The sequence below is a fragment of the Doryrhamphus excisus genome, chromosome 11 (genome assembly GCF_030265055.1).
Source record: "Doryrhamphus excisus isolate RoL2022-K1 chromosome 11, RoL_Dexc_1.0, whole genome shotgun sequence".
Taxonomy (NCBI): Eukaryota; Metazoa; Chordata; class Actinopteri; order Syngnathiformes; family Syngnathidae; genus Doryrhamphus; species Doryrhamphus excisus.
In genome coordinates, this window is record NC_080476.1 from 16,879,765 (window position 1) to 16,905,509 (window position 25,745).

At 42.3% G+C, this 25,745-nt stretch overlaps 2 protein-coding genes across 7 annotated transcripts in view; one reads left to right on the plus strand and one right to left on the minus strand.

Moving 5' to 3' along the window:
* Positions 1-25,745, minus strand: part of LOC131137992 (RNA-binding protein 4B-like) — a 29,552-nt gene that overhangs the window by 101 nt on the left and 3,706 nt on the right. For 2 of the 6 annotated variants that reach the window (XM_058086515.1, XM_058086516.1), the window contains exon 8: positions 22,024-25,445. In XM_058086515.1, the coding sequence (XP_057942498.1) occupies positions 24,971-25,445 (475 nt within the window). In that variant the 3' untranslated portion in view covers positions 22,024-24,970. Of the gene's footprint in view, positions 1-3,457; positions 3,582-8,976; positions 9,069-10,645; positions 10,725-10,841; positions 11,088-11,183; positions 11,310-12,349; positions 12,436-13,877; positions 13,924-17,712; positions 18,063-21,227; positions 21,275-22,021; positions 25,446-25,745 lie in introns of those variants that run through there. The other 4 variants (XR_009132014.1, XR_009132015.1, XR_009132016.1 and 1 more) reach the window with 4 other exon arrangements.
* Positions 22-22,281, plus strand: LOC131137991 (phosphatidylinositol-binding clathrin assembly protein-like). The gene is made up of 18 exons (XM_058086514.1): positions 22-714; positions 6,743-6,885; positions 6,997-7,072; positions 8,566-8,668; positions 8,760-8,853; positions 8,986-9,097; positions 9,598-9,704; positions 12,648-12,733; positions 13,884-13,977; positions 14,081-14,214; positions 14,283-14,377; positions 14,458-14,571; positions 14,650-14,680; positions 14,752-14,893; positions 16,434-16,457; positions 17,173-17,229; positions 17,322-17,441; positions 17,733-22,281. The coding sequence occupies exons 1-18, from the start codon at positions 585-587 to the stop codon at positions 17,745-17,747; spliced, it is 1,677 nt and encodes a 558-aa protein (XP_057942497.1). The 5' UTR covers positions 22-584; the 3' UTR covers positions 17,748-22,281.

Sequence of the window (25,745 nt, forward strand, 5' to 3'; positions counted from 1 at the left end):
ACACACACACACACACAAAATCAGCATCAGCCTATGGGCGACCTCTATAGAGGAATTCAGCCTTTTGTAAGGAGACTGGCGACACACACAGAGAAGAAGATGGTGACAAAGGGAGGATAAAATGTTCTTGTTATCGCCTTAAGCCGAGAGGACCTGCATCATGGGTGATATTTTGACTATTTGATAATAATTAGTTATCATGTTAAATGTAATTTATATATTCGCAGTGTAATCTTGCCGGCATCATCTTCGGCTGGCACACGTTTTTTGGCCGAGCTGCGTTCAAGAACACTTGGGACTTTACAGCGTTCGCTCCCCCCTTTCCCCTCCCCTCAATCTAGCTTTGTTTTATTTCCGCATTGGGAAGCTGAATGTGGGTTTTATGAAACGTATGAAGCGTCGGTGTTTGCTGCTGCTCTCCTCCTCCTTCTTCTACTGGACTACTAGCGATCCTCACAGAGGGCATTACCCTCCTCCCCGCCGTTAAAGACATTTTGATCGTCCTCTACTACCCCCCCAACCCACCCACCACCACCACTACCCCCACCCCCGTCACTCCTCCAGCCGCCACTACCGCTTTCACCATGTCCGGACCGACGCTGACGGACCGGATCGCCGCCGCGCAGCACAGCATGAGCGGCTCAGCCATCAGCAAAGCCGTCTGCAAGGCCACGACGCACGAAGTGAGCGGACCCAAGAAGAAGCACCTTGACTGTAGGTGAAACATACCATCACTGCTCGCTGTCTGCGTGCATGCATGCATCCGTAGAAAAATAGCACACAAAAGATGCCCCCCTCCTCTTCCTCCTCCTCCCATCCATCCATCTTTATCTCAGTCTCATCTTTAATTAGGCACCGTCCATAAATAACAGCATTGATGTCATCTATGCGTGTCATTCAAGGGGAAATATAGGCCACCCATCCGCTTTACATTGAGGCCTATTTGCATTATTGTCATGATGTCCTGCAACATTCCAAATGTCAAGTTCACTATCATTCATGCATGTGGTGCTGCATTATTATTAGAAGTAGGTTAGGCACCCCCCCCCAATAATAAATGACTTGATCCATAGAGAGCGCAGGTAATCAATGGTGCTGCCAGTCACACCAAGGCAAGGTAGTCACTCCATGAGCCACATATGGGGGGGGGGGGGGGGGGGGGGGGGGGGGGGGGGGGTGAAATGATATGGAGGGAATCAGCATGGGATGGGTCTGCCGTGTTGGCGACACCGGGGACCCTCCTCGTCTTCACAAGGTGTGCCATCCATCCATCCATCCATCCATCCATGTCAGGTGGGCATCAAGGCCTATTGAGTGTCTTTATTTGATCACGATCATTCACCTCAATCCTAAAACGCTGTATTTTGTATATAATGTCAATGTACGGCTATATGCCATGTCTTTACATTTTTAGCTTGCTAATTTATCAATTTAGTCATAATAAAGTTGATAAATAAATTAAAACCGAAGCGATAAGTTCACGCAAGTCAAAGATACTCAATATACATGGCAAAAACGCAAGAGTGCAACAAAGATTACTGCAAAAAGCCAAAGATCCTCTACGGCAGGGGTCTCAAACTCAATTTACCTGGGGGCCACTGGATTCCCCCCCCCCAAAAAAACACATTTATTAAAAACCAAAAAATATACAAACTATTTCAGTGCTTTGGTTCCGATTTTCTACAAGAAAAGCTCTGATAAAACATTCCACTGTTCTCAAATATCTTAATTTTTATTTTTCTACACAAAATAAGATGAAAAATAAATAAACAAATCAAGAATAAAGAAAATCAATCAGTAATAAATAAATATAATAATAATAAAATGACAAATAATAAAAACTAAAGAAACCACATATAGTTGGTGGGTAGACAAATTATTATTTTTCAGATTAAAATGAACAAAGCATTATTAGAGCCCTGTAGACATGACAAAACACGACTATAGTCACATTTATACTCTTTTTATTTACAACATATTGCGCAACTGCAGGGTCTTGAGACACATGCTAACTCGCAAACTAGAGAGCTAGCGACCTAAACGGTAGCCTTCAAGTTATTTCCTTTAAACTTAAATAGCCAAAAACTTACCACTTCCACACGGATAGGGAGGATAACTATTAACAGTTATTTAACCTTTAACATGAACATTAATCAAACGTAATAATTTTTTCTGGGTACATGATACCATACAGCATCCATATCAAACTTGCGCGGGCCGCACTAACATTAAACTTTCATATCAAGGCGGGGGCCTCAAACTAGCCTGTGGCCCGCGGGCCGCATGTTTGAGACCCCTGCTCTACGGTATATGACAGGAGTACTCTGCTGTTTTTAAGGATCAACACAAAATCAACACAAAAACATCCCAATCAGAAAGAGTTTGCAGTTGTGGAATAGGCGGATTACGACTTTGCGAGCATGCTTTGCGGTAGTCATGTTATTTTGTACAGTCGTTTTTAGAAATGTAAGTTCAATTATTTGGACTTTTGGTCTTAATGGTTTGGATTTTTGTGATATATACAATATTGTTTCCACTAAATTATTATACCAGAGGAGTAGTTCATACCAGAGGAATTGCTTAATTATGCATATCGCTGTAAGCCCTGTGATAAGGTGGGTCCGCGAGGTGGGTCAACTCAATGCTATTTTTCATGCAAACTGCACAAAATTGCAGCGAGGACCAGATTTAGCGTCCGCGCCTCAGTTTGAAGACTTGGTACTGTCAATGCATGGAGTCCTTTATTGTTGTTATGACGCCAACATGGTGTGCCTGCAGTTATTAAACGACAGAAGGTGATCCACCTTCAGAGCAGTAAATGTCACCAGACATGCTGCCGCAATGACTTTATTGAATTTAGAGCACGTTTCATCACTCCGAAGCTTAAAAACATTGAGATTTTCTGACTCAATGATCCAGCTCGCTTACATGAGGTTTTATTGGTTCTTATGCGACCAATTGTGATGTGGTGGTAGAAGCTTAGCGTATTCTCTCTCTAAGCTGCTACGTGTGTGTGTGTTTTTAATTTGAACTGCAGCAAATATAAAAGTCAGGCAAGGACGCGGGGCAGAGGTGCGTTTGCGCAAAGTGGGTCTGATGCTGCCCGCCCACCCCCCGGCAAGGTAGACTTTTGTCGTTTGGTGTGCAACAACTCAGAACTCAAAGTCGCCTCGTAAACAGGATCATAAAAAAAAGGAGATGCTTACTTGTTTCTGGTAAAGAATTGCTCTCAAAATCGCTCGCTTGCAAATAGAATCAGCAGGTATGCAAAAATAATGAGACAGTAGCACAAAAAACAGCAGTAGCGGAAGCTCGAAATCTATTTTTTTCTGTAGAAATACACCAACTTCCCAGGGGTTACCTTCCAAGAACCCCAGAGAATGGCCAAAAAACGGAATAATGGATGCACACTTCCGAACACTCACAAATTACACATGAAGAAACGTATTGTACTCACAAAATATGCAGTTTCACAACATCGCGTCTTGTCAAAAGTATCTTCCTCTGCTGGGATTCTTAGCTGCCGTGTTCTTGTTCTCCTGCAGATACTGCCATCACGCCACATTCTAGTTCAGTTAAATCTGGAAAAAAAAATTAAAGCAGATAAAATAATTTCCCGGCTGCACGGCGGACGAGTGGTTAGCGCGCAGACCTCACAGCTAGGAGACCAGGGTTCAATTCCACCCTCAGCCATCTCTGTGTGGAGTTTGCATGTTCTCCCCGTGCATGCGTGGGTTTTCTCCGGGTACTCCGGTTTTTCCTCCCACATTCCAAAAACATGCTAGGTTAATTAGCGACTCCAAATTGTCCATAGGTATGAATGTGAGTGTGAATGGTTGTTTGTCTATATGTGCCCTGTGATTGGCTGGCGACCAGTCCAGGGTGTACCCCGCCTCTCGCCCGAAGACAGCTGGGATAGGCTCCAAGCACCCCCCGCGAAAAAAGTAGAAAATGAATGAAAATAATTTCCCGAATATGAAGGGGAACCACAAATTGAGGGTCAAACCTGCTGTATAACATTAAAAAAAAAGTGTCAATTTTATAGGTTAACCACAAATATTAAACATATTCAAACATTCCTGTTGCTTGTTTTTAAATTTTACTGTAAGCGTAAAAAGAAGCTAACCCGTACAACAAATAAAAAGGGGTTAATAACAAGTGATGGCCAATTACTGTAAGTCATGCAGAGTAAATCAGCTTTGATCAAACTAGCAATCAGCGACAGAAGCGGGATTTAAAGCACGTAATGAGGTAATAACCCACATACAATTTTTTTTACATAAATGTTGAAAAAAAAGTCTTAAGAAATAGCCAAATACACTTTTTGTGCCAACTATTGTCAATAATTGTCAATATTTTTGGCAACAGAAGCGGAATCCGATCCATATAATTAGGCAGAGAGTGACCTCTCAGTGTACATTATGATGATAATCATGTTGAGATTTTTTGAATAAATACTGCCAAAAAGGTAATAAAAATCATTAAGAGTTTTTGTTAATGCTACCTAAACTAAGTGAAGGTAATTTTGCTTTTCTGTGCCACCTTTTTGTCTCCTTTTGAATCTGGAGGTTCCAGTGTGATTGTATGTTTCCTTCTTTTGTGGCTCATTGAATCCATACACCAGATGCTATCAATCCACGCTGACACGTTGCACTAAAGCCATGATTCATTGTTATCGCTTCTCATTAACCTGGGGCCGAAGCAGGTTCCCGTCATCTGCATCGTCTCGGTGTCATGACCTTGAGAGAGAACGTGGGTGCAGGGGAGGGGGGACTATTTGACTATTTAAACCACCAACCCCACCAATCCACCCCCCGCCTCACTACTATCTATTTACAAAGCATGGCAAATGATGAGCATGTCACACAGAGTAAATGGGATTTCATTAAGCCGCGCGCCTCAGATACAGTGCAGCCACTTGGCGACAGAAGCGGGATTCAATGCGTGTAATCGGAGCCCACAGTGACCTCTCAGAGCAACATTTCATATCGCACATATGATTTCTGCAGCCGGAGTCTTAAGAACAATCAATTGCGCAACCGCACTTCATTTTGATGACGACGTTCTCTGACATCATACATGTATGACCCAATTGTTGGGTTAAGAGAACCAACCCAACGTGGGGTTGGTTCAATATTTAAAATATTAATATTAAACATTAAAAATATTTAAAAATATTTTTTAAAAAATTGAATATTTTAAAATATATAAAACAACCCAATTTGGGATCAATATTTAAAATATTAATATTAAATATATAAATGTTCAATATACAAAACAACCCAAATTGGGTTGTTTTTGGGTTGGTTCAATATTTAAAATATTAATATTAAATATAAAAAATATTATTTTTTAAAAAAATATTTTAAATATATATAAAACAACCCATATTGGATTGTTTTTGGGTTGGTTCAATATTTAAAATATTAATATTAAATATATAAAATATAAAAAAAATATATATTTTAAAAATATATAAAACAACCCAAATTGGGTTGTTTTTAACCCAGCATTTTTATGAGTGCAAGTGTAAAAATAAGTTAATCACTTCAGCCTTTAATTTTAATGACAGAGACATCACCAAATGTGGCCCGCAGGACACTAGTTTGAGGACCCCGCCTTGATATGAAAGTTTAATGTTAGTGCGGCCCGCGCAAGTTTGATATGGATGCTGTATGGTATCATTTGGTGTACGTTTGATTAATGTTCATGTTAAAGGTTAAATAACTCTTAATAGTTATCCTCCCTATCCGTGTGGAAGTGGTAAGTTTTTGGCTATTTAAGTTTAAAGGAAATAACTTGATGGCTACCGTTTAGGTCGCTAGCTCTCTAGTTTGCTAGTTAGCATGTGTCTCAAGACCCTGCAGTTGCGCAATATGTTGTAAATAAAAAGAGTATAAATGTGACTATAGTCGTGTTTTGTCATGTCTACAGGGCTCTAATAATGCTTTGTTGATTTTAATCTGGAAAAAATTATTTGTCTACCCACCAGCTATATGTGTTTTTTTAAGTTTTTATGTATGTATGTGCATGTATCGGTAGCACACTAGCTGAGACTTGACTCAACAGCGCCTCTGCTGGTTGCAACTAAGTAATACTTTCTGTTGTTTGGTTGCTACAAATCTATAAGAGACAACAGAGTTTAAAAATGGGTCTTGTTCTTGCCAGTGTGGTTTAAACAAAGCAGCGGCACACACCCCCAGACGGATGTCTCACAGGGTGAAGAAACAGAGTTGAAGTCGACTCAGGTTTTGTTCCTTTTCATCTCCGCAGGCTGCCGAGACGCCGTGGGAGCCAAAAAAAAAAAAGGAGGTTAATTATTCATGGTGGCTCTATTCATTTCCTCACATTATGCATCAGCGCGCGTCGATTGTGTGTCAAGCTAGCGCTGGATTGACTTTATAAATGTAACTCTCCATCTTCTGGCTGGATTTGCCGTGGACACGCTAGTGAAAAGAGAGCACTGTTGAGTTACAACAGTTCAATGGATTTTGGTCACAGAGCAGTGATTTATCTTTGCTATCATAAAATAATCATTTGTGCATTGATCTGTGGCGGTCCATATAGACGTATATGGCGCTCTCCAAGGTTGTTTTTTTTTTTTAAATGACGACTTTGGCATGTGGCCAGTCCATTTCCTCCACAGTAAGTAAAAAAGCAGGGCTTAAATAAACGCTCACTTGTAGTATTCGTTAATCTCAGTTCTTCCCTACAATGCTTGTTTTTTTTTTTTTTTTTTAAGACCTGATCCACTGCACCAACGAGCTGAACGTCAGCATCCCTCATCTGGCAGACACGCTGCTGGAGCGCACGGCCAGCAACAGCTGGATCGTGGTTTTCAAAGCGCTCATCGCCACGCATCACCTCATGATGTACGGCAACGAGGTACAACAACGTCAAACGTGAATTGCACCGTGACGCTCCTGTCTGTGATGACATGGAAGCACAAGAACATATGACTAATAATAACCACTCCCTCTCTTTTTCCCCCATCAGAGACTGATGCAGTACATGGCCTCCAGAAACACGCTCTTCAACCTCAACAACTTCCAAGATAAGGCTGCACTACAAGGTGATTTATGACCCCCCCTTCCGACTCGCACTCTTGTCAACTCAGCAGTGCTGTTCATCCGACTGAATGAATTCCTGTCCCGGCTCTTCCCGGCACAGTAACAGTCGATAAGTCTACACCGTACAGGCAGGGCTGTCCAAGCTGATTGTTCCGAGGGACACATTTTCAGACGTCATTTCAAACAGAAACACTATGTTCAGGGCGGCACGGCGGTCAAGTGGTTAGTGCGCAGACCTCACAGCTAGGAGACCAGGGTTCAATTCCACCCTCTGCCATCTCCGTGTGGAATTTGCATGTTCTCCCCGTGCATGCGTGGGTTTTCTCCGGGTACTCCGGTTTCCTCCCACATTCCAAAAACATGCTAGGTTAATTAGCGACTCCAATTTGTCCATAGGTATGAATGTGAGTGTGAATGGTTGTTTGCTATATGTGCCCTGTGATTGGCTGGCCACCAGTCCAAGGTGTACCCCGCCTCACGCCTGAAGACAGCTGGGATAGGCTCCAGCACCCCTGCGACCCTCGTGAGGAAAAGCGGTAGAAAATGAATGAATGAATGAACACTATGTTCATGCTAGACAAGAAGAGCACTTGGTCTCATGCTGGGTTTAGTCAGAAATGTAGCGACACAAAAGACCCCCACATATGACTCATAACCGTCACCGCCCGCACAGATATTATCAAGATCCATTAGGGATATTTAGCCAGTCAATCTTTATTTTTGGCCTTTTTAAGCACAGTCTTCAGAAAATTGACATTTGCCCATTAGAAGTTCCGTCCAAGATGAGGATGGGATGTGTGTGGGCATCACCTGTCCGCTGAAGCAGCAATAAAACTTGACATTTGGGTGGGCCTTAAAATGGGTTGCAGGAGGATAAGAGTAGAAGGATGGCCTTTCAACATGTCAATCTTCCCAAATGTTTTCTGGGCTGCGTCACCTACTGTTAGCTCTTAGCTGCTCTAGCAAAGCACCTGAATAGATCTATTTCTTTCTTAGTTATTACGAATTTCATTCATTCATTCATTTTCTACCGCTTGTCCTCACAAGGGTCGCGGAGGGTGCTGGAGCCTATCCCAGCTGTCTTTGGGCGAGAGGCGGGGTACACCCTGGACTGGTGGCCAGCCAATCACAGGGCAGATATAGACAAACAACCATTCACACTCACATTCATACCTATGGACAATTTGGAGTCGCTAATTAACCTAGCATGTTTTTGGAATGTGGGAGGAAACTGGAGTACCCGGAGAAAACCCACGCATGCATGGGGAGAACATGAAAACTCACGCGGGTCTCCTAGCTGTGAGGTCTGCGCGCTAACCACTCGACCGCCGTGCAGCCTTCTTGGAAATTTTCGATACTTTTCCAGTCCTGGATTTTTCTAAAATCAAATTCCATACTAGGATCCCTGTCTATATGACTGTTTTGAAGGACCAACTGCATATGCGCTAATAAATGATTTTCTATATGACCACTGCGTCACCTCCCCTCCCACCAGGGTACAACATGTCGACCTTCATCAGACGCTACAGTCGCTACCTGAATGAAAAAGCTATGTCGTACCGGTTAGCGGCAGTGGACTTCACCAAGATGAAGCGAGGGTAACACACACACACACACACATTTCTCCCTTGTAAACAAACACAGAATTGGCTCCATCAGCATGTGTGTGTATACGTTGTGTGTTACCAGGGCTGACGGTGTGATGCGCACCATGAACACAGACAAGCTGATTAAGACACTACCTGTTATTCAGAACCAGCTGGATGCTCTGCTGGATTTCCAGGTAAATATAATGAAATAATGGGGGGGGAGGGGGGTCATTAGGTGTGATGTCGCCATGTTACCTCACTATATGTGTATATGTATGAATATATATATATATACACATGCGTGTATGCTCTCTGACCTGCTGCAGCCCAACTCCAATGAGCTGACCAACGGCGTCATCAACACGGCCTTCATGCTGCTCTTCAAAGACTCCATACGGTTGTTCGCCGCCTACAACGAGGGAGTCATCAACATGCTAGGTACATCTACTTAGCATCACTTTATTAGGTACACCTGCACAATCTAGTTTGCCTAGTCCATTCATTCATTCATTCATTTTCTACCGCTTTTTCATCACGAGCCTATCCCAGCTGTCTTCGGGCGAGAGGCGGGGTACACCCTGGACTGGTGGCCAGCCAATCACAGGGCACATATAGACAAACAACCATTCACACTCACATTCATACCTATGGACAATTTGGAGTCGCCAATTAACCTAGCATGTTTTTGGAATGTGGGAGGAAACCGGAGTACCCGGAGAAAACCCACGCATGCACGGGGAGAACATGCAAACTCCACACAGAGATGGCCGAGGGTGGAATTGAACCCTGGTCTCCTCGCTGTGAGGTCTGCGTGCTAACCACTTTTACATCCAGCCCTTGTATTTGATCTCAGACGGTGCAGGTGGACCTACTGTTCTGATGCTTTCGTAATGATGTCATAACATCAGTTCATTTCTGCCCCCCCCCCACACACACAGAGAAATACTTTGACATGAAGAAGCAGCAATGCAAAGAGGCGCTGGAGATCTACATGGCCTTCCTCAACAGGATGACCAAACTGTCCGAGTTCCTCAAAGTGGCCGAGGTAACCTTTTTGGTGGGGGGCGGGAGCAGAGAAGACAGGAATCTTGAGCGAATCTCAGCAGGTTGCTTCCATTAAAAAAAATAAATAAATAGAAAAATCCAGTGAAGCCAGTTTAGATTTGCTCCAGATGATTTTCTTGGAGAGACGCATACACTGGCGTAGACAGTCCACTGGAGGTCGCTCTTGAGCGCTATACACCTTACACTTTGCATGCTTTTTCTATTCTACCTGTCTCCTACTTTCCACCTCTTTCTCTCTCTTTTTTTTTTTAGTCAGAATTGCTTTTCTCATTTATTTATTTTTGGAGAAGGTTTGGGGTGCAGCCGCAGCTCGATGCAAAACGGCCGATTGAAGCGCAGACTAACGTTGACTTAACTTCCATGTGCTGTCATGTCAAGTTTGTCCCTCCCTCCGTCTTTTTTCAAGTCAACATTAGTTGATGACCTGTTGTCTCGCCTTGCCCGATCACTTTGAACTCTCTCCCTACGTGTGTGTGTGTGTGTTATTAGTGTGCCTGCTCATGTATTATTGTGTATATAGCTGTTTGTAGGCGTGTGCATGTGCATTCCCTCCTGTGTTGTCTTTTATTTGTTCCAGCCTCTTGCATGGAGTAATGGATGCTTGGGTTTGATTCTTCTTTCTCCCTCCTCTTCCTTTTTTTCCCACACACCTTTTCCCTCCTATTTTTTTTCTTGTTAAAAGTGTTTTGCTTTATTGTTTTCTTTTTTTTTTGTTACTACAATTGGTTTATTTCCCTCCCCTACCTCCCCTCCTCCTTCCTTTTTTGTGACAACAGCGAGTTGGGATAGATCAGGGCGGTCAGCCCCGATCTCACACAGGTCAGTCCACATATCTCATCTCAGTCAATCGATGAAATCAAAACAGCGTGTAGAAATCCATCCGGTCGATTCCCATAAACGCTTCCCCCGTTCCCTACTCACCCTACAGATCTGCCCACAACTGCAGCTGGCCCGCTCTTCTTTTTGCTCTCCTTCGCTAGTCTTTCTTTACGTCTCAAGTCTAGAGAAAGCACAAAAAAGGCAGATGATAATTCACACAAGGATGTGCACACTCGATCATTTTGAAAACAAATCACATTGTTACTTGGAAGCAACATTTTATCAAGGTTCTACATACTGTACACCATGTGGACAAAAGTGTTGGGATATCCACGGAAAGTCAAAATGGAAGGGCGACCATCAATCCATCTTCTTGCGCTTATCCGAGGTCGGGTCGATGTAGTCTCTCCGACATGTCCTGGGTCTTCCCCAAGGCCTCCTACCGGTCGGACATGCCTGGAACAACTCCCCAGGGAGGCATCTTGACCAGAGAAGCGGTTGTACTCTGAGGTTCTCCCAGATGATAGTGCTTCTCACCTTGTCTCTAAGGTAGAAAAAAACTCATTTAGGCCGCTTGTCCTTTCATTCACTACCCAGAGATCTTAGGTAGAGCTTTGCCTTTCAGCTCAGCTCAACGGACCGGATGCAGAGTCAGCATCACTCTGCAGGCACCGCACCAATCCGCCTGTCGATCTCAGGTTCCATCCTTCCTTCACTCATTAAAACGATCCAAAGTCTTAACCACGAGTCCAACCCGAAGGGTAACCTACGATGGTAAATACAGTATAGCATCATATAAAACAAGCTACAGTACATAGTCAACCCATGGTGTGGAAGGTTTCAGTCATGTCACGTAATATGTAAGCAACACAAATAAGTATTTACGTATATGTTCTTTACTATTGGTCTGAGTAAATGAATGATGTGAGTTACTTAAGTTAAAAAAACGTAAATATGTTTTAATGATTGTGTTTCGATACTTTTGCCCACATGGTGTATTTTTCCCTATTATAAATCTCTACTCTAAAAGGAGCTTATTAAATGTCGGTATTATTTATTTTTGTGAGTTTTTTTTTTTTATTAAACTGTTGAAAAAATACTTTTATGCCCACTTTGTCCTTTTAAAAAGATGCCTTTGCATTAGCTGTGGGGAGAGCAGCGAATGGTTTTAATGAAGTAGGTTTCTGCCAATGACTTGGACAGGCGTACATAATGTCCTCATCAGCACTACATACAGTATCATCCACAAAGACCATTTTTTTTTTTTTTTTTTTTTTTTACTCAATTGGGATGTGATACAGCCGTTTTAAAAGACACTTGTCATGTTTGTAGTGCTTATGAAGACCTTATATGCGCCCATTCAACCATGTTTTTACTGAGCACTAGTGTCTGTTGTTTTTTGTTTTATTTTAAGCGTGTAGCATATTCTCTGGAGAAAGGATTCACGTGTTAATTGCTTTTCCTCCCCTTTTGTAAAATAAGTATATGATAAATCTTTTCTTTGCCTGTTGTGTGTGTGCATTGTGTTGTAGTCGGGAAAAAAAAATCTGGATGAAAACGTTGGTATCACATGATGTAGTCGAAAACAAAGAAGGCATCTTTGTTTTTGTTTCGGAGTCAAACATGCTGAATGTGCATACCTGACTATTCACCAGATGTTTTTATTTTACTGACTTAACTTCCTTGGCTTCCAGTTTTGTCCAAATTCAACCGTTTTGCTTTAAAATTGACAGTGGAATCCATGGGGTTAACTCCCTAATTTGTTTCGGTTGTGATTTATGTGGTGTTTTGTGTTGATAGAAGGACCTTCATCTGCATGGGGCCTGTTAGCTGGATTGATTGTTGTGCTCTTGCATGATGGCGCTGATCTGTGCATGCCCGGTCAACCAAACCTGATGAAACCAACAACAAAAAAAACAAACATGAGCTGTCGTAGCAGTGAATACATATAGTTGATGGAATTACGAGGGAATCTTATGCTTTTGTATGTGTAGATGTGATGGGACAATGAGATTAAGGGAGTGTACATGTCCGATTTAAAGTGTGAATGCCACCTAACCATTTGTTTTTGACCCCCCTCCCCCTTCCAAACCCTCCTTCCCAGGCACCCAGCTCGCTCCTGGAAGCTCTGGAGCAGCATTTAGCCTCTCTGGAAGGCAGGAAGCTGAAAGACCTCTCCATTGCCAGCAGGTATGTACATAAAAGTCAAATATTTATGCTACAAGACGCTCAGAGGTAAGATCATAAACAGACAAAATGATGTCATGCTACTATCTACAACAGGGGTCTCAAACTCAATTTACTTGGGGGCCACTGGAGCTAGGGTCTGGGCGAGACTGGGCCACATCAGGTTTTCCAAACCCCCCCCCAAAAAAAACGCATTTATTAAAAACAGAAACATGAATAAACTTCGCTTTGTTTTCGATTTTCTACAAGAAAAGCTCTGATAAAACATTCCACTGTTCTCAAATATCTTACTTTTTATTTTTCTACACAAAATAAGATGAAAAATAAATAAACAAATCAAGAATAAAGAAATTCAATCAATCAGTAATAAATAAATATAATAATAATAATAAAACGGCAAATAATAAAAACTTAAGAAACCGCATATAGTTGGTGGGTAGACAAATTATTTTTTTCAGATTAAAATGAACAAAGCATTATTAGAGCCCTGTAGACATGACAAAACACGACTATAGTCACATTTATACTCTTTTTATTTACAACATATTGCGCAACTGCAGGGTCTTGAGACACATGCTAACTCGCAAACTAGAGAGCTAGCGACCTAAACGGTAGCCTTCAAGTTATTTCCTTTAAACTTAAATAGCCAAAAACTTACCACTTTCACACGGATAGGGAGGATAACTATTAACAGTTATTTAACCTTTAACATGAACATGAATCAAACGTAATACTTTTTTTCTGGGTACATGATACCATACAGCATCCATATCAAACTTGCGCGGGCCGCACTAACACTAAACTTTCAAATATCAAGGCGGCGGCCTCAAACTAGTGCCCTGCGGGCCACATTAGGCCCACGGGCCGTGTGTTTGAGACCCCTGATCTACAATAACAAGATGGTTTCCCATAAGAAATAATGTCAAGTGAATTTCTCAGTAACAGAGTTAAACTATTCCCATCATAAAAAACCTTGGCAATGTTTTAAGTACTGCAGCATTTTTGAGTTTCAAAATAAAAGTTTTAACATTATTAGAGGACTGTAGACATGAACTATCACCTCTACACTTCTTTACACAACTTTGCTGAAAAGTCAAACCTGTTTACTCACCAGTCATCAGCAATAATTGTGTTTTGTGTGTGTCACCTTAAGATCCAGTGCGGTGTCGTCTCTCTCCAGCACCGAAATCTCCCTAAGCCGAATGGACAACAAGACAGAGACGGAAAACAGACTGCAGCAACACAAGGCGAGACATGTTAACATAGTCACCATTCCAGCCAATGATATTAATGTTTTTGTTTCCTTACGGTGTCATAAAACACCCCCCTGATCAACTGCCGTGTGTGCAGGACGACGGTCATAAGGTGATCGACATCCAGACGCCCAATGTGTCCCCCAGCACCCAGTCAGTGGGAAGTGCTAACAGCAGCGGAGGGGCCACGGACCTCTTCTCCCACTCCCCCCTTGTACCAGTCAACAACTAGTGAGTGCAACACTAAGAAAAACAGACCATGTATTTTTGAATTGTGATCCACTCGTCTTCTTCTACAGTGTGCCAAATCTGACCAGTGAGCTGTTCACCCTGCAGCCTACCTTCACCCCCCTCCAGACCACACACACTGTGCCCAACAACAACGCCTGGGGAGGTACCTGCAAGCAGATCATAAAACCATAAACCATACCATCTCCACTTCCTCTTGTAACTATGGTGATTTTTGCATGTCAGGTGATCTCCTCAAGCCAGCCCCACCCACTCAGATTCTCAGCCCCGGAGCCCCATTACACTCTGGGAAGATGCTTCACAACGATTTGGACTCTTCATTAGCTAACCTCGTCGGGAGTGAGTATTTAAAACAGATTAGCTTAGCGCAGTGGTCACTTCCTTGCAGCTGATTTTACATTGCTGTACTGCTCTTAGACCTGCAGTTTGGTGGGACGCCAGCTAAAAGGTAAATCCTAAATCCAATTTCAGATTTTTTTTTTTAATCGTTCATATAATGCAAATGTTTATTTGCATCAGACCTGAGCTTCAGTGGAGTCAGCTGGTGGAGAAGAAGCCGACAGCGGGGAACGGCTGGCAGACCAAGACCATGTGCACCAGCACAAACTGGACTCACTCGGCCCATCCCATGGCCCCCGCACCCATGCCCGTCCCTCAGATGGTAACACGGTTTTTGTGTTATTATGAGCAATGAGGGGTTGCTGTCAAAGACACCCCACCATGAAGGAAAACTGCAGTTTTTTTTATTTTATTTTAGCTATCATCCACAATCTGAATGTGAAACATGAGTACACGTCTTATCAATTTCTGTGCGTTCTTAAGAGAGAAAAACAGTTGGCATGAGGGAACTAACAGCGCACGTAATGGGACACATTTTATATCTATGCTGTGACCATGTATAACAGGCACATTCATGATAACATGTAATATTTAAAGTATCTTGTCATATTTGGATCATTTTAAACATTAACGGAAATTCTTTCCTGGGCTCACAAAGCCCATAGATAGGAACTAACGCTATTTCTGTCAACACGAGCAGCACAAAAAGCAATTGTGATGCCTCCTTTCTACATTAAAAAGCCGGAAAATTGCCAGGTTATAGACCGATTCCATGTCGGTTGGAAAAAGCAGACCAGTTACCACCTCTGAAGCAAAATTGACAGGCTCGACCTTGCCTACCCGTTCTTTGAAAACAACACCAACATGGGCTTTTGTTCCTTTGGATTTTTTTTTTCTTCTTCTTTATTTCGAACATCATCTAAAGCACAACAAAGCTAAACATAAATCAACACAAATAAAAATACCTAGGACGGAGACCACTGCCTCTGTGACCTGTAACCAGATAAGTGTAGGAAAATGGATGGAAGCATAAAAATGGCTACACCTAAATTGGCCACTAGTTGTCAGTAATATTACTGTAATGTTCGGTGAGACACACAAGCAGCAGAATAGATCAGGCGGAAAACAACAGGAACAACATACACACTGAGCTGAAGAATCATAAGATGTGCTGTTAAAGTGTAATTTTCTCAAAAAATGAAGCTCAAACTTCAATCTACCACAAAAAACAGGCGTATCCCAGGTAATTAATAGTGTTTTGTTTTGGATTATACAAAACAGCGACATGACATAATAACCTGGTATGTGTACACACACAAAAGGCACTGCAAAACATACATTTTTTTTCCTTCTTTATCATCCAAAGCACAGCAAACCAAACATGAATCAACACAAATAAAAATACCTATGTATATATAAACGTACACATGTTCGAAAGGGAATGGGAAGAAGTCATCTAGTCTATCTAGTCCCCCACTAACCACCCAGATTCCAACCTCATCCCAACAAAACATATATTATTCCTTGTCTACAAGAATGAAAACCCCACATCCAACCACCCTCACCCAGCTTGAGGCACCCAACTACGTGCCAAGAGCAACCAGTTCATTACTAGTCATTGTATCGTACATAGTCCAGTACAAAAGAAAAATTTGTGTTGTTTTTTTTTTGTTTTTTTTAAATATGCCACTGAAATTTTTATTCCCGTCTCTTCCATTCCGTTTATTAAATTGACCATTAAGCTAAAAAGTAATTATGGAGCCAACATTGGAATATAGAGGAAAGGTTCATTCAGTTAGTTTCTGTAAATTACAAGAATTGATGAGTGAAATTGTCTTTTCTCTCTCTCTCTGTTGCCAAAGAATGGGGTGATCTACACTGGCTATGTGAGTACTTAATGTACTTTTCTTGACTTCATTATATACACATATTTTGGACTAGTTTGAAAATTCCAAGAATTGACATTTTGCACTGTTGGATGTTATGGAGGTTCTAAGTAGAGAGCTTCAAAATGTCTGTAAAAACACAAGACGATCTTCACCCCAAATAAAGATTGTTACCGGTGTGGAGCGTAGCCCAGAAACCGTGCATGAGAAGAAAATGTAACCTTGACGGTTCTAACGGCATCCAACATTACTTGCGTCACATGGCACAGTGGAGGGGGCGCTATCAGGATCTGGGGTGCTTTTTCCTTCAATGGAATAATGGCGCTTCGGGTAGTGCAGGGGCGTCAAACGGCAGCCGACTATATGGAGATGTTACAGGGGGCATCCATCTGTGTGATTTTTCAACAGGACATGATGCCCACCTCTTATGGACCCCCCTGCGTCTTCCCCTGATCTAATGTATGGCAAAGGAAAATTTTGTTGTTTTTTTTTAGCTATGGTCTTTAACTCTATCAGCTGATGAACAGTCTATTTCAGTTTAATGGTTGTTTGCGATAAATGGCTTAAACAAAAATTTGCATTTTTAAGCTCTACTTAGAACCTCCTTAAAATCCAACAGTACCGAATGTAAATTCAATTGCAACTTTTCAACTGGTGTAAAAATTTTGATCAAAAGCGTTCCATGTTTGCGAGACTGATTGTGTTTTTAACACAGGCTCCAGCTCCAGTAGCTTTTCCTATGACGACTCCACAAGTGCCTGTCTATGGAATGGTAAAAAGACAAAGTCCTCTCCAAAATGAATCAACTTTTTATCTCACATTGTCATGCAACATTCAGTTCCAAGCTTCCCATTTCTGTCCCAGCTCCCCCCTCAGATGAGTCATCAGATGGGGGGTGTTCCGATGATGCCCCCGCAGCCTGTCATGTATAACCAGCCGGTCCTGAGACCCACCAATCCCTTTGGACCCATACCGGGGACACAGGTAAGAAAACACTCATCTAACTATTCAACTATGATCTAATGCATGGACCCTTGAGGAACCAAAATGAAATACTTTTGTAATTCCCACATTCCCAACACTCCCCTTAACTTCAGATACTGACTTATAGTAACTTTGATTTAGTGACTAACTTGCTGGTCTATGGTTGCGCAATCATTTTTTGTGCTAAAATAAAACCAACCAATAAAACCAACCCACTGGATGCATATGGATGCCACTAAACAGTTAGAGGTGTTTATATGAATCCACTCACCTTCCGCCTTCCGCCTACAGATGCACTTCATGTAAGACAACGCCGTAACCATGGCATCCAAGCCCAGAGCGCCAGAGAAAGAGCTGTGAAGACAACAAAATGGACGGTGGGATGAAGAAGACAGAGACTAAGAAAGAGAGATGAAGGAGAAAAGAACCGGCACTTGGCCCTCCTCGCTTCCCGTCAGTGTCGCCGACTGATCTCTCTCAACGAATCCAAATAGAGGAAGCAGAGGCTCAATCCAACTCAACACCATTGGCCGAAAAACGACCTGTGATGACGCTACGACGACTCCAATGAAGCATAGATGTTTCATCTCCAATCGACACTGACCTTCTCCCTCTTTGTCCCTAGAGTTTAAAAAAAACATTGGATCGTTTTTTGCTGGCACTTTACTCAATGTGATCTTTGCCAAGGGTGTGTGTGTGTGTGTGTGTGTGTGTGTCTTGTTCACATTTGTTGAGCCATTCAAAACCTGTTGAGTATTTGTATGCATTTTTTTTTTTAGCTCCATTTAATGTTCTTGTTTGCCAACTTCAATTCATTAGGGGCGCATGCTGTACGTGTGGATAGATTGTGTTTGTTTTTGTTGTCACTGCACTGGAACTACTGACAATAGCACTGAGCCAGACCGAGGAATCCCAAATTTGGATGTAATCAAACCCTCTTTGACTACTTTCTACTTTACAATGTTATTTTGTTTTCTGCAGATGTGCAATATCATGCAAAACTAGTCTTTTTTTCCATCATGCTGTCATCAGGATTATGTACAGAAACGCTTTTCTGTATCCTCAAATGCACTGAGTGACAGATAGATGGTCTCTTATTAGAAATGATCGCAGTCCCCAAGGGTGTGGATGATGTCCTTTCCTGACCAGTCGACAAAAAAAGTATTTTTAACACACCAGACAAGGGTAATTACTGTAGAAGACGCCTTTGTTAATGCAGTGTTAAGATTTATGCATATTACATCTAAAAAAGGTCAGTGAGCAGAGTTAACAGGGACGGCTGAGGGTTAACGCCTGTCTATCACGGGCTGATAGATTAGCCGGGACAGCTCGGAGAGGCTTTAATGAGATGTTAACTATGTGTGGCTTTTCTGGTGACTGATCTGTCTTTATAGCACAAAAATCTTTCGATAAGGGGGCAAAGCTCTGCTGCACAAAAAAAACCCTAAAAATCATTGCTGGGATGTACAGTCGAAAGGGGCAATAATCGATTGGGCTGTTTGTTTTTCTATTGATGGCATCTGTTCTGTGTAAAAGGACGAAGTCGTGTTTGTCGGTTTAGGAGTGTATGGTTTTTGTGACCATCTCCGGAGTCTATCCAAGGACTCGCTGGAGTTCCCTATCAAGAGTGAGCCAAAGTCAACACCCCCCTGCGGGTTCTGTGACTACCAGCAGTTTTGACGTTGGAAATAGGCTCCAAGGCTGCCTGACATTTGGACATTTTTACTTTCTCATCACTGTGTCCCAGAGGCGTCCCACTGACTGCCTGTTAAGTGTGTCCTCTGTATATAGGTGATGCTGTTCATGTGTGTTTTTAGACGTGTTCCCCGTACTGTGGTGGCCGGAGCCCACCTCCCCCCGACCCTCCGTTGGATGACGTACTGTATGTGAGACAATTTATTGCTGTATCTGTGTTTGAATGGTTGTGTTTTCAAGGTGTCATAGTCCAGGGGATGATGGTGGGTTAGGGGGTTGATGTTAGTCATGTTTGTGTCTGTCTACAGGGGGGGAAGAGGGTGGGGTTCAGGGGTGTCTAAGTTAAACTGTTGCCCCTTTCACACAGCCTGTAAGAGCCGGCTTTTATCCCCTGTGTTGCTGTTCTGTATAAACAGAATGGGGGGGAATAAAGTCGGCAATTTTCTGCCTTCAGAGGTAGTATCGGAGCCGTAACAGAGGCAGGAGGCTACCTGTGTGTAAGGGTATTTCTGCAATGTCGGAACAACTCACTTCTCTTGCACTGTTGTGATGAAAGCAACGGTCGCTGTCCGACAAGTACTTTAAAAGTCATGCAAAACGCTGCCATCGTCACACATACAAATTATCTGATTGCACGATGCTATGTTTGTGTGTGTGAAAACGGACGCAGGTGTGGTAATACCCTGCTTCAATGGGTTCTGTGTGAAATACACAGATGAATAAATGTGGCATCCAATGTCATGGTTCTCAAGCGCCACTTGCAGGATCTCTGTATGAAAAGAGTATCATGTTAACTGCAGCCCATTTCACACAGAGTGTAAAAGCCGCCTCATCCCGTGTTGCTGTTCTGTTTAAACGGCACCAACATGAGAAGGAGAGGCATATCCGGGCTGTAACAGAGGCGGCATGCCATCTGTGTGTAAGGGTATTTGCAATGCCGATACCGAGGAGTGACATTTAACAACAACCGACACTCCCTTAGCCTACCCTGTTGTCTAAGCAATTGTCTAATAATCCAATGCCGTGTTGACAGTCCGTCGACGGCCACATCCTGTGTAAAAGGCACAGGTGAATAAATGCCAGATCTACTGCTGTTACGGCTACTTTGCGGCATCTCTGTGTGAAAGAGGCTCATCACAACTGGTCTACACCAAGAGTGTCTTCATCAAGGAAGAGGACAGGACAGGGTCTGTCCTCTTCGACAAACAGGAACATTTTTTGCACCAAAGTCATCATCAAAGCGCAGCTTCTTCTAAGTCAAGGTCGTTACTGAGGATCAGAACTCAAAAAAACTATTTTAGGTTGTTTTCTTTTTCAGTTGTTTTGAAAGTCTTGTTTTGTTTTTTGCATGATTAAGTGTCGTCTTTTTATTGGATTGTGGGCCCGGCAAAAGCATGACCATTGTGGTAACTTTCACTTTTTATCTTGTGTCTTTGAAAACTGCTATGACAATTTCTACACAAGATTATTTTTTCTTTCCATGAACATGAATTGACATTCATAAATCATATGGTTTTACAACACAATAGGGGGTCTGTGACCGTTTGAAGGCTGCCTTGCATGCAGAAATGCAACCGTGCAAGAATCCCATGAAGAACTTCAAACCCAGTTACTGTCTTTGTAAAACACCATGAATGTCAATGCCAGTTTTTTCTCATCCTTTCTCATTGTAGCTAACTCAACATCGCAGTCTTGTTAAAAATCGCTCTTTATTATTATTAAAAAAAAAGCCTTGCTATTTTCCAATATGTGTTTGAATGCTCGCTCCTTTTTCATACAATGCCAGCAGCATCATGGCAGGTTTTGGGAATGAAAGTCAAAAGTACTGTAATAAGTGTTGGTCTGGTCCACATTGTGCAGTGTATCTTAACGTGTTTTGCTCAGTCTCGTCCCGTCTGTTGCCATTATAGCTGATATTAAAATGTTCCAAGGCCTCCACTTGGCCCTGGTTAACTAACAGAAAAACAGGGCGAGATCCACTAGAAGCCTCAACTTTTTGATCACACAGTTAACACATAAGCAGGTCATAACAGGTGTACAGTCTGAGAGCACGGGCCTCTATAAACTTTATTTTTGTAACACACAGATTACCTGTCAGGTTTACGCCGTATGTTCCTTTCCTCTATTTAGTTCCTCTCCTGTAAGAGACAACACAAAAAACTACAGGTTCGTTAGTTTGAGCACAGATGTTCATTGGAGATTTTTTTTCACACTACAAATTGGGTGAAAAGAAATATCGCCTGGATTCAATCTGAAATTAATCGCTCCTTGGATACCGCAATCTCCAAATAATATGCAACTGTGTCCATTAGCTTCTTTTTCCATCCATAATCTACAGTTTCTAGTCTGCAGCAGGTTTTCCCAATGTTTTTTTATGCTTAAGACCCAAATTAAGACACTTAATCACATATACTGTAAGGAAATTACAAACACCACCACATACGTGACAATTATTACAACAACAAGCATCGTTTTGGTGATACATAAAGTAGCTTTTGGGTCATGGCATAAAGTTTGGGAATCCCTGGTCTACAAAATCAGCACCATAGTTGAGGAAAAGGGTTATATCAGATGGAAATTAACTTTTCAGTTGTAGCACAATGGATGAAATTACTGGATCACTACCAAAATCAGCATATACTCTAGTGACATAGGATACTACAAATATATATATTAAAAAAAAAAAACAATCAGAAAGAACAAATTGCATTTTGGTCACTCAGAACATGTCTATGCTAATGGTTTCAAAATGTGACAGGGTGCCTCATAAGGCTTCAGGGGAGATGTAGCAGTTTGAGAAAATAAAGCAAACTTGTGTTTAAAAATAACATAATTTAGTTCTTAGAGTGAATAAACAAGCTCCTGAAAATCACATTTTTCAGAGGCTTGGCATCTCTTGTTGCATTATATTCTCAGAGGGAAGGCTCACTGTCACATTTTGAAAACCCCTGGTCCATTACCTCACTATACCTTTTGTGTAGGCTGCCAAATTGACTGTCTCCATTTATCCTTTTTGTTTGCATAAAAAAAAGCAATGATCACCACCACGGAATAAAAGCTGATGTGTTTGGAAGGAAAATAAATTAAACATCATCTGATGCTTAACTCAAAGTGATTTGATGACTACCCCGCAACACACTAAGCACAAATACAGGATGAAGACCTCAAACATTCCCACAGAAAAGATAACACCTTCACCACTGAATTTGTTTTTTTTATTGATAAACATTTCAAAAGAACATGGACAAAATGTCACTTAAAACAAACTGATTTGGGTTCATTGTCATAATTACAGGTTGGAAGTGGCATTGAAAAACTTTTGTCGTGGAAGGGCAGGGTTTTTTTTTTTGTTTGTTTGTTTTGGAAGTGGCAACCGATCCTGAGCCAGCTTTATTGGCCTCTGAAATGGAGGGCCTAGCGATGTTATCTTCAGCAAGGCACTTGAACCCAAAAAGTGTCCACAGCGTTGCTGCGGTTTAAAAAAAAAAAAAAAAAAAAAAAAGATGACCATCTTAACTCAATGTGACCTACCCCTGCGACTCTTTCTTGCGGGACAGGATTTACCTGCTTTGTTAACTTGAGATTCACGCTAGAAGGCGCCATCTTCAAAGATCATATACATGGATGATCTTCAGGGCCAGGAATGTATGTAAAGAGGGAGGGAAAAAACATTTCAAAAAGAGAATGTCCAAAAAAAGGTGAAAAGGTCTGCATGTGTGTGTAACTGTGTACGCGTGTTTTTCGGGGAGGGGCAGGAGTGTGTGGTACTGAGTGTTTACCTTGAGCGAGGGGGGGGCCACCCCATCGTCCACAGCAGTTTCAGGCCTAACGCTGCTGTTTCCCCCATCCCGCGCTTACAGCAGCGCGTGGCGTACGTCCAGGGCAAGGGCTCAGAGTTTGGCTCCCTCCCACTCTAGCTGCAATAATCAGCAAGAGGAAGAAGGTGGCTGGAGCAGCAGCAACAACATGGCATGCAACTAACAAGTTTACATGGAGAAGCTGGAATATTGTGGCGTGTGATGAGGCTGTGCGACAGAAAGTGTGTGCTACAATCACCAAGGGAACGACTGAAGCTGAGTATGTGCATTTAAAGTGACAACTGGGGGTTTTACAAGTGTGATACGTAATGAGGCCAAATATAAAAATCTATCCAAGTGTGAGTGTGCTTTCACAAGCCAAAAACGTCTTCCCTCTCTAAGGAACACAATTTGTTGTGTTCTCACCTTTGCTCAAGTACAGCAACAGCAAACCTCTTGGCATCTGATCGGTCTATTTGTAACACCACCATCTGCACCAGACATCTATAGCCGCTGCCATACAATCTTGTCAAACCACTCGACAGCTATTTTGCCTTGTATCCAATGTAATGGCCTGATACTTAACAGTCTCAGTAGAACCAAATGTTGGCTGACAACTTCATCAATTTATAAAGAAAGCTAGATATATTTACACTAGTACTGTCAGGTATGAAAAGTCGCTCAGCCTCGCCAGTTAGGACTTCTATCACATTTGAAGAGAATGGCCAAGTCAAGCTTACGGGCAACCATATTGTATATACATACAAAAACACACTCATCTGCAGCCTGAGAAAATATCCAAAAATATGCTTCAAACGACTGTTTGCAACTGGCTCAAAAGTATGTTTTTAAAAGAAAAAATATACCACCACTTGCCATCGTTAGTTTGAAAACAGATGTGAAAAATTTGTTTAACAATTACACATTTAATTTAATAGAAATTGTCTTTCTGCTCGGATGGCATTCACGGCTGTCTCGTACACATGCCCATAAGGCGCAAAATCCCATAAAAGCGATATTAACTTAAAATGTTTTACAAATGTTGTACTTGTTCTTTGCCTTACATATGAACAATATGAGGATGTTCTGACGCTTGCAGACCGCCAGTGCTCAGCAAAGGCTCCTGCGTAAGTGTTTGTGTGTTACGTGGGGCATGGCCTACGTACTTGGGATCAGAAACCCAGCCTATATAACGCTGGCAGAACGTGAGCACCCTCTAGGCAGCTGTTTAGCCATTGCAAACAGTCCCTTGAAAGAGAGTATTACTTTAAAAAAGGACGTCTGCCTTTGATTCAAGATGCTCACACCTAACAGTATTGCAAAAAAAAAAAACAAAAAAAAGCCGATTTGGAGGAGTGGGATAGAGTTAAATATCAATGTAATTTTTTTCATCCCGAATGCTATACAGCCACATCCAAACTTGGCAGAAAAACATTCAGTCAACATTATGTGAATGAAAGACATGTTGAGTGTCCTAAATGTCATCATTGTTGAATTTTGTAATTAAATACGGCACAAAATGGGTTGGCTCTTAGCAAACAATTAAGCCAATTGGAAACGCTGCACTGAGGGGCCATATTTTGATGCAAGTAGGTGCGTATCGATGTCCAAATCATGATCACAAAGAAAAATAGGCGCGTTTAACTGGTATAGAGCTCACAGAGAAACATAACCCAACCCTAACATCTTGGGATTGCCTGCAAAACTCCATAACCGCAAAGTATATAATCAAAAAAAGCCTTCCCTGATACAAGCTCACAATGAGTAACTTCCTGCCTCACAAAAACCAGCTGTGCCTGTGCAACAACTAAAGAGATACCGGTATAAAATATCCCTTGTTTTGCATGTGTCAATAGTCACTAACAAGAGCCAAGATTGATGGAAACGAGATAAGCCAAGATTGAGAAGAATGAGATGCTTCAGATATACCGAACATTCAAATGACAACAGCCTGCCTTATTTGACCCTTCAACTGTCCCTTGTCTAATGACTCACACATCTGCAGTGAGTGTGGAAAGACTGTGTGAAGGGGTGGGCCTATCGGTACGGGGGTTCTGGCGTGTTGTAAGGGTAATCATTGCGCTGGGGCGTGGGTTGCCCGTGTGCGGGTGTCTGCTCATACGGTGTGGATGCGGAGTAGCTTCCCGCTGCTGCGTAAGCTCCGGATGTATCGTACGCTCCGTAGCCTCCTGATGCGTCATAGCCAGCCGAGGCGCTGTAGTTTCCGGAGGCGCCGTAGCTCGCCGCCGAGGCATCGTAGCTCTCCGCTGACTGGTCATAACTCGTGGGGGGGTCGTACGTTCCTGGGGGCCCGTAGTCTTGCGTTGCTGAGTAGGCCGGGGGTGCTGTGTATGTCCCTGGGGGTGGAGGGATTGCGCTGGAGGATTCTGTGGTGGCCGGCGGCGGAGGGGGCGGAGGATTGGTGTAGGCATACTGAAGGTAATGGTACTGTTGCTGGTACTGTTGGTACTGTTGGTACTGATGCATTTGCTGGTAATATTCTGTGTAGGACCTGCAGTTACAATTTATAATGTAAGAAAGAGAGGTCATGAGGGAGAAAAGGTGGCATTTCCTTTGACTTAATTCATCACTAACGATTAATGATTGATACACTCGGCTCGAGAGAAGAAACAATACACAACATTGGCTCCATGAGAACGACACGAAAACTACAATGACAAAATATAGAACTGAAATGAACTTAATGACAAAACAATGCAGGTGCATTTGGAAATATTTTAGAACGTTGCATTCATGACCTAAGATCTCAGTTAACCGACATCAACTCGGCTTGTTCAGATTTGTCATTTAT